At 38.7% G+C, this 12,936-nt stretch overlaps 5 protein-coding genes across 5 annotated transcripts; 2 read left to right on the forward strand and 3 right to left on the reverse strand.

Moving 5' to 3' along the window:
• Positions 1 to 790: 790 nt before the first annotated feature.
• Positions 791 to 1,257, reverse strand: LOC117787536 (V-type proton ATPase subunit e 2). The gene has a single exon (XM_034626082.1). The coding sequence runs from the start codon at positions 1,145 to 1,147 to the stop codon at positions 890 to 892; it is 258 nt and encodes an 85-aa protein (XP_034481973.1). The 5' UTR covers positions 1,148 to 1,257; the 3' UTR covers positions 791 to 889.
• Positions 1,258 to 2,321: 1,064 nt separating this feature from the next.
• Positions 2,322 to 3,110, forward strand: LOC117786996 (zinc finger matrin-type protein 2). The gene is made up of 2 exons (XM_034625429.1): positions 2,322 to 2,499; positions 2,564 to 3,110. Exons 1-2 carry the CDS (start codon positions 2,397 to 2,399, stop codon positions 3,043 to 3,045), a joined length of 585 nt encoding a protein of 194 aa, XP_034481320.1. The 5' UTR covers positions 2,322 to 2,396; the 3' UTR covers positions 3,046 to 3,110.
• Positions 3,111 to 3,150: 40 nt separating this feature from the next.
• LOC117786995 (phosphatidylserine lipase ABHD16A) lies at positions 3,151 to 5,592 on the reverse strand. The gene is made up of 8 exons (XM_034625428.1): positions 5,432 to 5,592; positions 5,308 to 5,364; positions 4,876 to 5,177; positions 4,600 to 4,751; positions 4,121 to 4,542; positions 3,876 to 4,057; positions 3,547 to 3,814; positions 3,151 to 3,476 (listed from the first exon to the last, which is right to left on the reverse strand). Exons 1-8 carry the CDS (start codon positions 5,498 to 5,500, stop codon positions 3,366 to 3,368), a joined length of 1,563 nt encoding a protein of 520 aa, XP_034481319.1. The 5' UTR covers positions 5,501 to 5,592; the 3' UTR covers positions 3,151 to 3,365.
• A 254-nt stretch (positions 5,593 to 5,846) lies between these two features.
• On the forward strand, positions 5,847 to 10,642 carry LOC117787935 (NF-X1-type zinc finger protein NFXL1). The gene is made up of 10 exons (XM_034626573.1): positions 5,847 to 6,034; positions 6,095 to 6,717; positions 6,780 to 6,938; positions 7,167 to 7,283; positions 7,348 to 7,464; positions 7,524 to 7,655; positions 7,718 to 7,926; positions 8,377 to 8,560; positions 8,623 to 9,078; positions 10,115 to 10,642. The coding sequence occupies exons 1-10, from the start codon at positions 5,920 to 5,922 to the stop codon at positions 10,538 to 10,540; spliced, it is 2,538 nt and encodes an 845-aa protein (XP_034482464.1). The 5' UTR covers positions 5,847 to 5,919; the 3' UTR covers positions 10,541 to 10,642.
• On the reverse strand, positions 10,585 to 12,601 carry LOC117787936 (solute carrier family 66 member 3). Its single transcript, XM_034626574.1, has 4 exons — positions 12,217 to 12,601; positions 11,894 to 12,153; positions 10,896 to 11,016; positions 10,585 to 10,833 (listed from the first exon to the last, which is right to left on the reverse strand). The coding sequence occupies exons 1-4, from the start codon at positions 12,386 to 12,388 to the stop codon at positions 10,703 to 10,705; spliced, it is 684 nt and encodes a 227-aa protein (XP_034482465.1). The 5' UTR covers positions 12,389 to 12,601; the 3' UTR covers positions 10,585 to 10,702.
• Between the last annotated feature and the right edge of the window lie 335 nt (positions 12,602 to 12,936).

Here is a 12,936-nt window from a genome sequence, read left to right on the forward strand (position 1 = left end):
TTAGAACGAATTGGAAAATCTGACACTGTTTTTTACAGATCATTTACAGGGACTCTCACAGTCGGGCTCTTTCGATTGTAGCCTTAACCACTAGTTTTCTTTTATGTGCTTGGGTCGGTGCTGAGGTAATGTAACCAGTTTTGTACCTTTAGTACTTTAAGTGCGACTACTTTTTCTAGTTTAATGCATGTCTAACTAGTTTATGACCAAAGGGGGGCCGACTAACTACTTTATTTTGTTGGGGAGCGTCATAGTTATATGTTTATGGTGCTATCGATAATTCGCTGCGGCTTACCAAAGAGTGTAATCGCTATAGTCCAATTCCAATAAATGAATGCGCATCCATTTGACTTAGGTCTCTATTAGTACAAGCTACAATTCATTTGAGAGCGCTAAATACACAAGTTGTATTTCTATCTTATCAATCACAAGTATCTTTTTGCACCGCACTAAATCTCTTGGTTTTCAAATTGTAATTAACTTTGATCGTGTCACAAAAACAGAAGAAACATTTTAAAAGTCCAACCTGACGCGCCCGCAGCTGAAAGAACACTGAATCCAATTGGGGGACTTGGAATCTCAGCAGTTGATGGTCAGCTCACAGCGTAAGAGAGAGTTGCGAAGATGGCGCCGGTTTGCCGTTAAGAGAGATAGTAGCAGGTTGCGCAGGCGCAGTGCTTATCACTCTCTCTCTCTTTCTTTCTCTTCTGCTCTCTTTCTTGGTTCAGCAATTTAAACAAGTTGGCAGTCCACAGATCGTGCGCGCTACAAATCAAAGATAAATAAAATGTACAACACAATTTAAATACTTTTATTTGTTATTTGCTTTATATAACATGATTTTATACAATAATAGATAACTTCAATTTTGCACTTGGAGACGTTTTTTTTAGCCCTCTAGAAGTGGATTGTCCCACGACTTGGCAATCATGGCAAGCGCATTCAGTTTGATTTTTGGTCCAATTAGAGGATTCATTTGGGCCATATAGCAGCAAAGCCAGAAAAGCCAACAACATGCCGCAGTCAGCATCAAAATGCAGCGTATTAAATTCTGGTGTGGACCACTTGGCGTCATAATAGGCATTCCAATGCCCACAGCACCCCAAAGGGCTGTAAAAAACAGTATTGGGAAGAACGCAGCGCCCATATCTGAATTTTATCTTGTTATCCAATAACAAACGACACTCGATTTTTTATATAAACAAATACAGCGCTTTTTTTAAGCGACGAACTTTTATTTTGTCCAATTGGAATTTTTAGTTGTAGTGAGAAATCAATAAAACGGGCGATAGACACATTTTTAACAGTTATCGATACTTTGCATGGGATTTAATCGCACTCGATACAAGGGTGGTTGCGGCTTGAGGTTGTGGTGCAATTGATGTTGCGGTGTGTTCGCAGTAATTTTCATAAAATTCATTCAAAATAAATGCAAAATAATATTAATATAAGCGACAAGTGATAAGAAGCGAACGAGTTGAGCAAATATATGTAGAGTGCATGTTTTTATTGATACTAGTGAATTTGCTGTTATTTGCGAAGTAGACCTTGTTATCCTGCCTTATCGATAATTAATTATCTACATTAATTGGCGGTCACTTTAAATAATTTTTTGTAATGATGAACTGGAGTTTTAAAGAATACATTTGCGCTGAGGAAGGATGTGGGAGAATATTTAACACAAAGTGGACTTTAAAACGACACTCTGCTATACACCAACAAATTGATATTTCAACCTACAATTGTGAAGAGTGTGATAAATGTTTTTCGCGCAAAGATTCTTTGGATCGGCACCATCAGTAAGTTAACTATCTTACTATATATTTCTGAACTATAAGTTATTCCTTTACTTTAAGGATGTGCCACAGCAGCGTAATAATGATGTATATGTGCTCTGAGGTTGGATGTGGAAAGTTTTTCAGTCTAAAATCCACACTTTATCGTCACATGTCCTCCCACACCGGAACTTACGAGTGTGAAGAGTGCGGCAGAAGCTTTACCCGCAAGGACAATTTGGCCAGACATAAAATGTATTTATTGTAAAGATTTATTTATTTAATTTTAACATTTATGTTTCTCATAGAACGCATGCAAAGAAGCTATCAAAAAGAAGAAAAGCATTACCCTTAAAAAATCAAAATATTGAAAGCAAAATAATTGGAAATATGGATTATAACGACGGAAGAGGCGATCACACCTATGCCATTTTTGCTGGCTAATTATCGATAGTCTATCCATAATATTATCAACTCACCTGCAGCCCTGTCTCTAATGCAGCCCTGTGTCTTGCGACAATCGATATAAGCGATTGTCACAACATTTTTATATCGCACTAAAAGTAGTAAACATTTTTGCATTTTTTGGAATTTTTACGACGAAAAAAGTGAAACATTAAAATGACGATGCGACCAGATGATCACCGCAGAAAATGGGACAAGAACGAGTATCAGAAATTGGCACAGGAGCGTTTGCTCAACCAATCAGCACCCAAAGAAGAAGGTAATATTAATTTGGCAGTCGCATTATTATTAGATAAACAATAATAATTTCTTTCTCTTTGCAGAACCTGTGCAGCGGGAGAATCTGAAGAGACGCGACTACAAGGTTGATCTTGATAGTAAATTGGGCAAAAGTGTTGTGATAAACAAAAACACACCTACCTCACAATCTGGCGGTTACTATTGCAATGTGTGCGATTGTGTCGTCAAGGATTCCATCAATTTTCTGGATCACATAAATGGCAAGAAACATCAGCGTAATCTTGGCATGTCCATGAAGGTGGAGCGCAGCACCGTTGACCAGGTGAAGGAGCGCTTTACACAGAACAAAAAGAAAATGGAGGAAAAGCAAAAAGATTACGAGTTGGATAAGAGATTGCGCGAGGCCAAAGAAGAGGAAGATCGCTACAAAGAGCACAGAAAGGAGAAGAGAAAAGAGCGCAAACGCAAGGCCGAAGAGAATGGTGACTTTGGCAATGGATTGCCGGATGACATGGCTGCCATTATGGGTTTCTCTGGATTTGGCGGCTCCAAGAAGAACTCATAGGCCTTAATTGTTAGCTATAATATTGAGAATATAGTAGAAATAGAAATAGAACTTTTTCCACCAACGAATATACCCGTTTACTGGTAATAATCACTGTGACTGTGATTGGTTTGCGACATTTATTTTCATCATTTTTGTATATGTATAATAATGTATATAAGACAATTTTACACCCAGTTATTGTATTGATTAACAGCTTGCCCAAATAATTAATAATTTAATAAGAAGCAGTTTTTGTCAAAATGCAAATGGACTTGACCAATTCACTAAACATCTTAAACATAAATACACCACGAATACCATTTGTGTCTGCGAAGAACTTAAGTGAATACGAATCCATGCTCAATGGGTATATCCCATGGAATGTTGAAGAATTCTCCGGGCAGCTGTGTGCAATGTGTTGAATTGTAGTCACGTAAATGCTTGCGCAGCTGTAAACAACAACAATAAACAGAAACATTAACAACTCCACTCATATATAAACAGTTATCAATTAATTACCAAAAACAATGCCATTTGATTGCGCACTTCATCATTGTAATCCGCTCCAATCAGCATGGGAAATGCTTTACCCTCATCCGAGGCATAAGTGATAAGGCGTGACATGCACAGCTTTTCCTCGGCCACAGTATAACTATATGTTTCCAATGGTTTCGATAGCAATCCTTTGGTGCGCGACAATTGTGACGCAGTGAATAGATTGGGATAACGATATCGGAGCACTCCCATGGTCAAATAGTTGCCTCGATTCGTATCAATGCGGTTGTCTCTGTGAAATACAATACATTAACATAAATATTAACAATAATTTGCAGGTAATCATTCATTACTCGGCTATAATCTCATCTTCAGTTCGTCGTATCATCATAATAGGACCATTGTATTTCATGGCCAGTTCTGCGTTGTTCAGATTACAATGTTTACGAATGGCAACGCGAACAATCCCGCCAAGACTCTGAGGCATTCTCGGTGTTGCCAAGTAGAGCACATCATCGAAGGTGGCATCCAAGATCTGCAAGCGATTGAAAAGATAAATAAACTATAAGCATTCCAGATGTTTATAAAATATACACACCACTCCCTTGACTTCCGGATAGATGGATGCCGCCCACAAGGTGCTGAAACCGCCAATACTCCAGCCATACAAAATGATATCTTCAATGGCAAAGCCCAGTTGATTGTTGGCAAACCGAACAACAGCATCGATGGCGTTTTTGTCCTGCTCCGGATGCGGGCTGCCAGTGCTGCCAGCAAATCCCGGATGATTCCAGCCCAACACCGAGTACTTTAAGGCAATGGGAGTGCCCATGATGCCCACCTCGTAGAAGCCAGCGTTTCCTTCGGAGCAAATGACCAAAGTCTTGCCATTGCCAACATTATCACTGCGATTATCAACGAACAACGTATCAATTTCATTTGAATCAATTGTTTTCACTTTGTAACGAATGCCATTATCATCCTCAATAAGCTTAGCACGTCCTGCGATCAGCATCGGTCCTGCAAGCGAATAAATCTCTTAGCTTAAAACATCACAGTTTCATTTGTGGAACTTACTCATGAATTTCTGCAGTATTTTAACGGAGCCGGGATAAATCATGGAGAGACCAAAGGTGTTTATGGCCAGATAGGCTATAAATTCACAGGGTATTGTGGCAATGCTGAGTCCCTCACGTCGACCAACTGTATTCGTTGGCTTTTTGAGGTCCCTGAAAATCACAAACATTGAAAAGATTACTTGGAAGGATTTCCACTATAATACTAAATATAGCAAAACTTGGAAACAAGTTATTCGGAATAAATATGAGGTAACTATTGGCCAAGGTAACTCACCCAGCTGCCGCTTTCACGTCGAAATCAACGGGCCAGGCAGAAAAGTCAATATCAAAGCGACGCAGTGGCTCCGATGATTTGTTTGTCTTGGCCTGCATTAGGGCATTAACCATATTCGTATATGCCTTGGACTGTCGCCGTCCAACGCCGCGCATAAACAGGGAAATGATGACAATCAAACCGACGCTAGTTGTAAACTTGGCCAATGTCGGTATGGAGTCGGCCACAAAGTAACCGCGTCTGTACAGGAATGTGAAGATCAGCGGTGACGTGTAATAGCTGACCGACCAAACGACCGACAGCTGCAAAATGTAATTACAATAATATATATAATAACGACAGTCCACAATTCACACTTCACAATCCACAATCCACATTGACAGCGTCATCCACCCGGTGACAACCCACTCACACACACTCCCACACACTTACCGTTGACAGTATTTGTTCGCCGAACTTTTCAACTGCACCGGGTTCATACATTTTTCGCTGCAATCATAAAAATCAAAATTATGCAGTTTCAGGTTGCCAACAAAGGGTGTGTGCAATTAAATACCTGAGGTTCGGGTACTCCTTTGTACTCCATGTACAACTTCGGACCGAATATATAATTATAGAAACTCATTTTATAACTGTTTTTTGCGTCTGAAATTATTATGATTTTTTTTTATTTTTTATTGTGAAAGTTAGGGATCGCAAAACCAATCCAAAAATAAACTAGTTACTAGAGATGAGCACATGTCTATCGATTAAAAAATAAAGATTACTGAGCGCTGCACAACTTTATTTAAATATTAAACACTAATATAAAATTAAACGTTGTTTTTTATGCATATAATTGTATTTACATAAATGATTTTGTTTTATATTTTTTTAAGCACATCGAGCTAAAATCGTATATCGTCCTTATCGATGCTCCGATGTTCTTCACATCACTAGTTCTTTCCAATCAGAATCAATTGCATCCCTTGGAGTCAGTTCCAAGTGACACAAAAAAGTTCGGATTTCAGCGAGCGAGAATTAATTATTTTTTGACCGGCAGAAATGGAGAAATTCAACAAGGCGCAGGCAAAGAATTTAGCAGCTGCACAAAAACTGGTGGATGCATACGCCTCCAGTTCTGAAGATGAAGGCGAACTGGATGAGAAGCATATATTGGGTACAGTATGCGCTATCAGTATTGTGACGTGTCCCTTAATTTACTTTAATTTGTTTGTAGATTTGTTATACAAGCACTACCAAGACGGATCAGTTGGACAACGTGGTAACAGTGGAAATTCCAATGCAAATCGCACAGCAACATTCCTGGAGAACACACTGCACTCGGGAGCGGCAACATGTTTGATTTGCATTGGCAGCATACGCAGAGTGGAGTCAATTTGGTCCTGCAAGAGCTGTTACTGTTTCTTCCACCTGAACTGCATACAGAGATGGGCCAACGATAGTGTTATGCAGCTAAAGATCAAAGCGGAGCAGCAAAATGGCAATCAGGGACATTATAATCATCTGGGAGAGTTTGTGCCGCCCAAGCGTCAAAAGTCGCTGCATTGGTGTTGTCCACAGTGCCGCAGGGACTATCAGCCGGCAGATCGACCCACACAGTATGATTGCTTCTGTGGCAAGGAGCTGAATCCACAGCCACAGCCCTTTCTGGTGCCACACTCCTGTGGCGAGATCTGTGGCAAGTTGTTGCAGCCCAAATGTGGCCACGATTGCAAGCTGCTCTGTCATCCGGGTCCGTGTCCACCCTGTGCTCAATTGGCGCACAATTCGTGTCTTTGTGGCAAGTCTGCGCCGCGTTCAGTGCGTTGCATCGACAAGACGTGGCAGTGTCAACAAACGGTTAGTATCGAATGGATTTAATCACTTTTCTCACATTAATCTCAATCTCTTTCTGTTTGCAGTGTCAAGCGCTTTTAGCCTGTGGCAAGCACAAGTGCAACCAAAGATGCCATCGACCTGGCCAGTGTCCACCCTGTACCAACAAGAGCTCCCAGCACTGCGATTGCAAGCGGGAAGTCAAGGTTGTCAACTGCTCCGAGCCCAAATGGAAGTGCAGCAAAGTAAGTAAAAATTATAAGATAAGATATGGAATACTTGGTATCTCAAGCGAATTCCGCATAATTTTGTAAAAGTAAAGAATAACGTATAAATCAAGAATGGATTTTAGGATTTAGGATTTTTGTTATTATAATTTTTGACTTTCCAATATTAACTTTTAAATTGTGCTTTCCCTTGTTGCATTGTCCTATGGCCTTCTTTTTTTTATTATAATAATGTTTTTCTTTTAGGTATGTGGCGCTCTATTTGCTTGTGGACTGCACAACTGTGAGAAGGTGTGTCATGCGGGTCCTTGTGGTGGCGGCGAGTGTCCTTTGGGTCTACGCAGCTGCCCCTGTGGCAAGAGTGTGAGTCCAGATGCTATTCAAAAATAACAAACATTATTTAAAAAATATTTTCTGAATTTAACAGAGCAAAGCGGGCAACTGCAGCGAGGTGGTGGAAACTTGTGGCGACACTTGCCACAAACTGTTGTCCTGTGGCAAGCATACGTGTGCGCAACGCTGTCATCGCGGAGCTTGCAACCTGGTGAGCTCAAGAATCTATCATTTACATAGCTGCATAATTAACTATGCTTTTAATTGCAGTGTCTGGTGCGCACCAAGAAAAAGTGTCGTTGTGGTCTGCATGAGAAGGAGCTGCCCTGCTCCAAGGATTTCACCTGCGAGACCAAGTGCAAGCAGATGCGAGATTGTGGCAAGCATGGCTGCAATCGCAAGGTATATCATTTTTAAGTTATACCCTATAATTGCTGTTTACTGAAGGTCTTTCGTTTCGTTAGTGTTGCGGTGATCAGTGTCCGCCCTGTGAGAAGATCTGTGGCAAGCAGCTGAGTTGCAACAAGCACAAGTGTCAGTCTGTCTGCCACAATGGTCCCTGTTATCCCTGCAAATTGGAGTCCCAGGTGAACTGTCGCTGTGGCAAGACGCGACGCAGTGTGCCCTGTGGCAGGGAAAAGAGCGCCAGGATTGCCTGTCAGGAGTTGTGCAGGTGAGATGATATATTATCTATGACTAGGGACTGTATTGATTATAATTTTTTAAATATGAATTATAAATTAAAATTATTCGCTGGTTTTTTATCAAATTAAGTAACCTATTTTCTAATCTAAATTTAAAAGTTATCAGATAATTATTTAGCTTAAATTTCTGCTTCAAAATCACAATATTAATTTTTTTTTCAAATTGGCATTCTAAATATTTCTTGTAGTTTTTAAAAGTATGTTTAAATAAAAATTTAATGCACATTCAAAAATTGATTTTTTTTTTGTATTTTTGCTAATTTTTATAGTTTTTCTTGATTTTTTCCATATTTTTAATTTAAAACTTTTTAATATATCTGAGATTTTTTCATTTATCTAGATACTTTTTTTCGGTTTAATTTTTGTTAAACTCAAAACTTATTTGCAAATCCTAAGCTAATTTATTCTTATTTTTTAAGGATCTCTGCCAAGTGTCATCATGCCATAAAACATCGCTGTCACAAAGGAGAATGTCCGCCTTGTGGACAACCCTGTGGTTTGCCCAATGACACCAACAATTGTGGCCACATTTGCAAGGCGCGCTGTCATGCAGCCATCAGAGTCCAGAAGCCAGCGGATGCAGTGCGTCCACATGCCAATAAAGTAAATTCTCTTTCTCAAACATGACAATTGCTGCCTATACTAATTCATTTTATTGTTTACAGTATGAGTATCGTGCTCTGCCGCATCCACGTTGTGAGGAGGGCATCAGTGTCACTTGTATTGGCGGCCATGAGCTGGCCACCTGGCCCTGCTGGAACTCCAAGCCGTCGTCCTGCCAGCGCAAATGTGCTAGAAAGCTGAAATGTGGCAATCACAGCTGTTCCTTGATCTGTCATGCTGTGCCCAATCCGCAGGACATGCAACAACAAGTTGGCTGTGGCAATTGCGAGCAAGGCTGTGACATTCCCAGGCCGCCAGGCTGTGTGCATGCCTGTGCCAGAGGATGCCATCCACCTCCTTGTGCACCCTGTAATTTCGTTATCAAGAGCAAATGTCATTGTGCCCTCAATCAGATTGTTTACAAGTGCAGCGAATTCTATAATGAAGTCGGAACTGAGCAGGAGATTGCCGAGCATCGGGAGAAGCTTAAAAGCTGTGGCAATCGTTGCCTCAAGAATGTGAGTATTGCGAGAAGATAACAGAGACAGTCCGAAAATTTAATGTTTTATCCGAAAAGTCAAAGGGGGGAGTACATGATATTGACGGGCAGTAGACGAAAAATAATTACTTTTGAAAATTGAATACTTGATGCAGAATCAAATAAGAGGCCAAATAATGACCAAAATGACAATCCGCATGAAAATTGGATGAGTTTTGACAAAGCTATGAAAGTTTGAAGTTGGTGAAACCTTTGACTCAGCAACTTTACAAGTCAAATTTTATGTCAGATTTCCCTTGATTTTTTACAGAAAAATGAAACCCCTCAGAATCAAATTTAAAGTGTCGATTTATACTAATTTTGGCCTCAGGAGTTGATTAAAAGTGAAAACTCAGGATTTAAAATTTTGAAAAAAATATTTTTCCGAAAAAGTCAAAGGGGGGAGTACATGATTTTGTCGAAAAAAATTTCAAAATAAATTTTTTTTTAACTTAATAATATTCATATGCAGAATTAATTTAGAGACAAAATAATGATCAAAATGACATTCCGCATGAAAATCAGATTAGTTTTGACAAAGTTATGCGAATTTGAAGTCTAGTAAATGTGTGGACTGACAACTTTACAAGTCAAATTTTTTATCAATTTCCACATGATTTTTTACAGAAAAATGAAATCTCTCAGAATCAAATTTAAAGTGTCGATTTATACTAATTTCGGCCTCAGGAGTTGTTTAAAAGTGGAAACTCAGGATTTAAAATTTTGAAAAAAAATATTTTTTCAAAAAAGTCAAAGGGGGGAGTACATGAAATTTTCGGCAAAAAAAGCGAAGGTGAAAAATTTTTTAAAGTAAATTATTTTTGTATGCTGAATAAATTGAGAGGCCAAATAATGAACAAAATGACATTCCACATGAAAATCGGTTGAGATTTGACAAAGTTATAAAAGTTTGAAGTCTGTTATAATGTTGAATATATAAAAGTTTTCATTTGTCACCAAAATTAGCGACATAACAAACTCTTAAGCATTTAATTAATCATTATTTCCAATTGCAGTTTGCCTGCGGTCATCGTTGTCTGGCTATCTGTCACTCAGCCAAGTGTCCCAATCCGGAGTCGTGTCGTAAAAAGGTGCGAATTTACTGTGCCTGCAAGCGAATTAAGCTGGAAGTATCCTGCGACAAACATCGCGCAGGTCAAACATCTTTGGATTGCGATGCCAACTGTCAAGCTGAACGCACAAAGGCGGTGGCGACGGAGCAACAGCAGCTGGAGCAGAGACTGCGACAGGAAGAGGCCAAGAATCGAATAGAGTTGGAGAAATTCGAACAGAAGTTTGGCAAGCGTAAGCCCAAGGAACGCAAAGCTGTAGATGTGGAGAAAACCAAATCAGACATCGATTGGAAGCGATTAGCCATCTATTTAGTATCTTTTCTGGTCGTGATGGGAGCTCTGGGCGTGGCATACTATGCTGATAGCTAAGAGGAACACTCTCTCCCTCTGAATAATTAAGAAATGCCAATGAATTTGAATAAACATATGAATTTAAATAGTTAATAGTAAATGACTGATAACAAATTGCAATCACGAGTCGTTTGAGTATTTATGTTCATAATGGAGTTGTCAATTTAAGTGTGCTTCTTTCTATTCCTTCTTTGTCTTCTTCTTGTAGACGCAGGCAGCGGCAAAAACAGCTGAACTGAGGAACGTGGATATGAAGAAATTGGAGAGCAGCATCATATCAAAAGACTGCACATACACAGTGTAAATGCGGGCTAAAAAGAAGATTAAAAGAGTGTTAGAAATGAATGGAATGATGGATATTCCGATTGCATACTCATGTTGGTGAAGGCGGACAAAGCCCATGTGGTGCGACTGACGGAGCTGGCGTCCTTTGAGCGTAGTATGGCTATCAATTGGAGCACCTTGCTCGTGGCTCCAATTGGAGTGCAGAAAGGCTGTAGAAAAGAATTTTATTAATAGAGTATAGTAACAAATTTTTCCAACTATAAGATACACCTAACTAAATATCCATGTTTATTATTTGCATTTATTAACTTGAAACTCAAACCGGATACAAAGTACTGCATACATTAAGGCGCTTTTAAACTTAAAACAGCCATCAATTTCATTATAGTTATACGATCTACTTGTGGAATAATTAAATGTTATAAATAGAATTATTCACCATCAAAAATTTATCTGTAAATTTATTTGTTTAATTTTCCATAAAATTTTAAGTAGGAAATAACCCAAAAAATTGATAATCATTCTATTTTCCACATTATTTCACACAGAAAATATCCCACATTTAATTTAAGTAGAAACGTTCGCCTTCCCGTATTATTTCACACAAGAAATATCCCATATATACACTGTAAACTGTGATTTGAATGCCTTCTTCAGTCTTTTACGCACATTGCTTCTGCGACAAACATAGTATACCCATGTAAATGTTCAAGTACAGGGTCCACCTACTAACATACATATATAAATAATATACACAAACACTCAAACAAATGGCTTTTAAGACAATTGGTCGACGGCAAACTAAATAAAGTGTATAAATAGCAGCATCACAAATATTATACAACAAACACTTGTGACCTTGGGATAATTAATGATGACAAGTTCAAAACCGCTCTTTCTAACTAAACAAACGGAAAACAACATAAACAAGTTGTAATTTTTATCAAGTTAACATAATTAGTTAATGGAGTAGTAAAAAAAACGAGTTTCAACTACGTCGAATGCTATCAATTTCAAATCTTATCTAGTCAAAGTTGCTAATCAATTAATCAAATACAACTGATAATGACTTTGAAAATTACTCACCACCAGGAACGTAAGGATGATAATGGGGAATAGCTTAAGGTATATAAGTGTCGCTATGGTAACATAGAATATGGCAAAGATTTGTGTGCGCTTTCCCAGCAAATCCTGATACTTGAAAGCATAATAGATGAGCACATATTCCTGCAGCAACAACACAGGATACTCCATATACGAAAGGAAGTCATAACCGGATGTGTAGTTGTAGGACATCATCACAGTATAACTGAATAGTTCCAAACATAATCCCAACACACTGATGCCTGCAAAAGAGAAAGCAAAGAATTTATTTGTGTGCGTGGGAGGAGCTCATTTTGAATCGTCACCTTTTGAGGATTTGTTTTCCCGTATTGTGTTGATTTGCGGCACTTTAATCACCAGACAGGAGGAGACAGTTATTAAACTGAGCAAGTCGGCAATAATCAACACTATTCCCTTATCCAGATAATGGGACACAAGGTCGCCAAAACCATCCCCAGATGCTGCCGGTGTCGCCATCTCTGGAGCTAAACTGATATTAAATAGGCTCTGTTTGTTGATTTGATTTAAACACGGGCAATCGATTGCGGGCGTATCTGTGTATCGATGGGAGCTGGCACGCGTAATCGCATTCTCCAGAAGTACCAGTCACTTTTATATGCCAAGCACTTGCATTATGGTTACTGTATTTAGTAAAATTTACATTTTATGCAACAGTTTTATTCTGTCTTGAAAGCGGCAAAATATAGTAAAAAAAAACGATATATCAGTAGTTTTAATATCGAATATAATCTGTCCTAATTGTCGAACTATCGCAATTCATACAATCGAATGTATAATGTAGCAGTCCATAGTTTGGTGCCATACATCATGTTCGCTATATATCGATAGAGCCATCGGTAGCTTTGCAGCTCTAAATTTAAATTTTTACATATTGCAAAATCAGCTGTGCCGTCTCAACACTGACGGCCAAGCCGCCAGCACTTAAAAAAATTATGCAAAAATTTAAAAAATTTTAGAAAAAATAACCGAAATTAAGTAAATAAATATAAAAAACACCCAATTTC

Source organism: Drosophila innubila (assembly GCF_004354385.1).
Source record: "Drosophila innubila isolate TH190305 chromosome 3L unlocalized genomic scaffold, UK_Dinn_1.0 0_D_3L, whole genome shotgun sequence".
In the NCBI taxonomy this organism is placed as follows: domain Eukaryota; kingdom Metazoa; phylum Arthropoda; class Insecta; order Diptera; family Drosophilidae; genus Drosophila; species Drosophila innubila.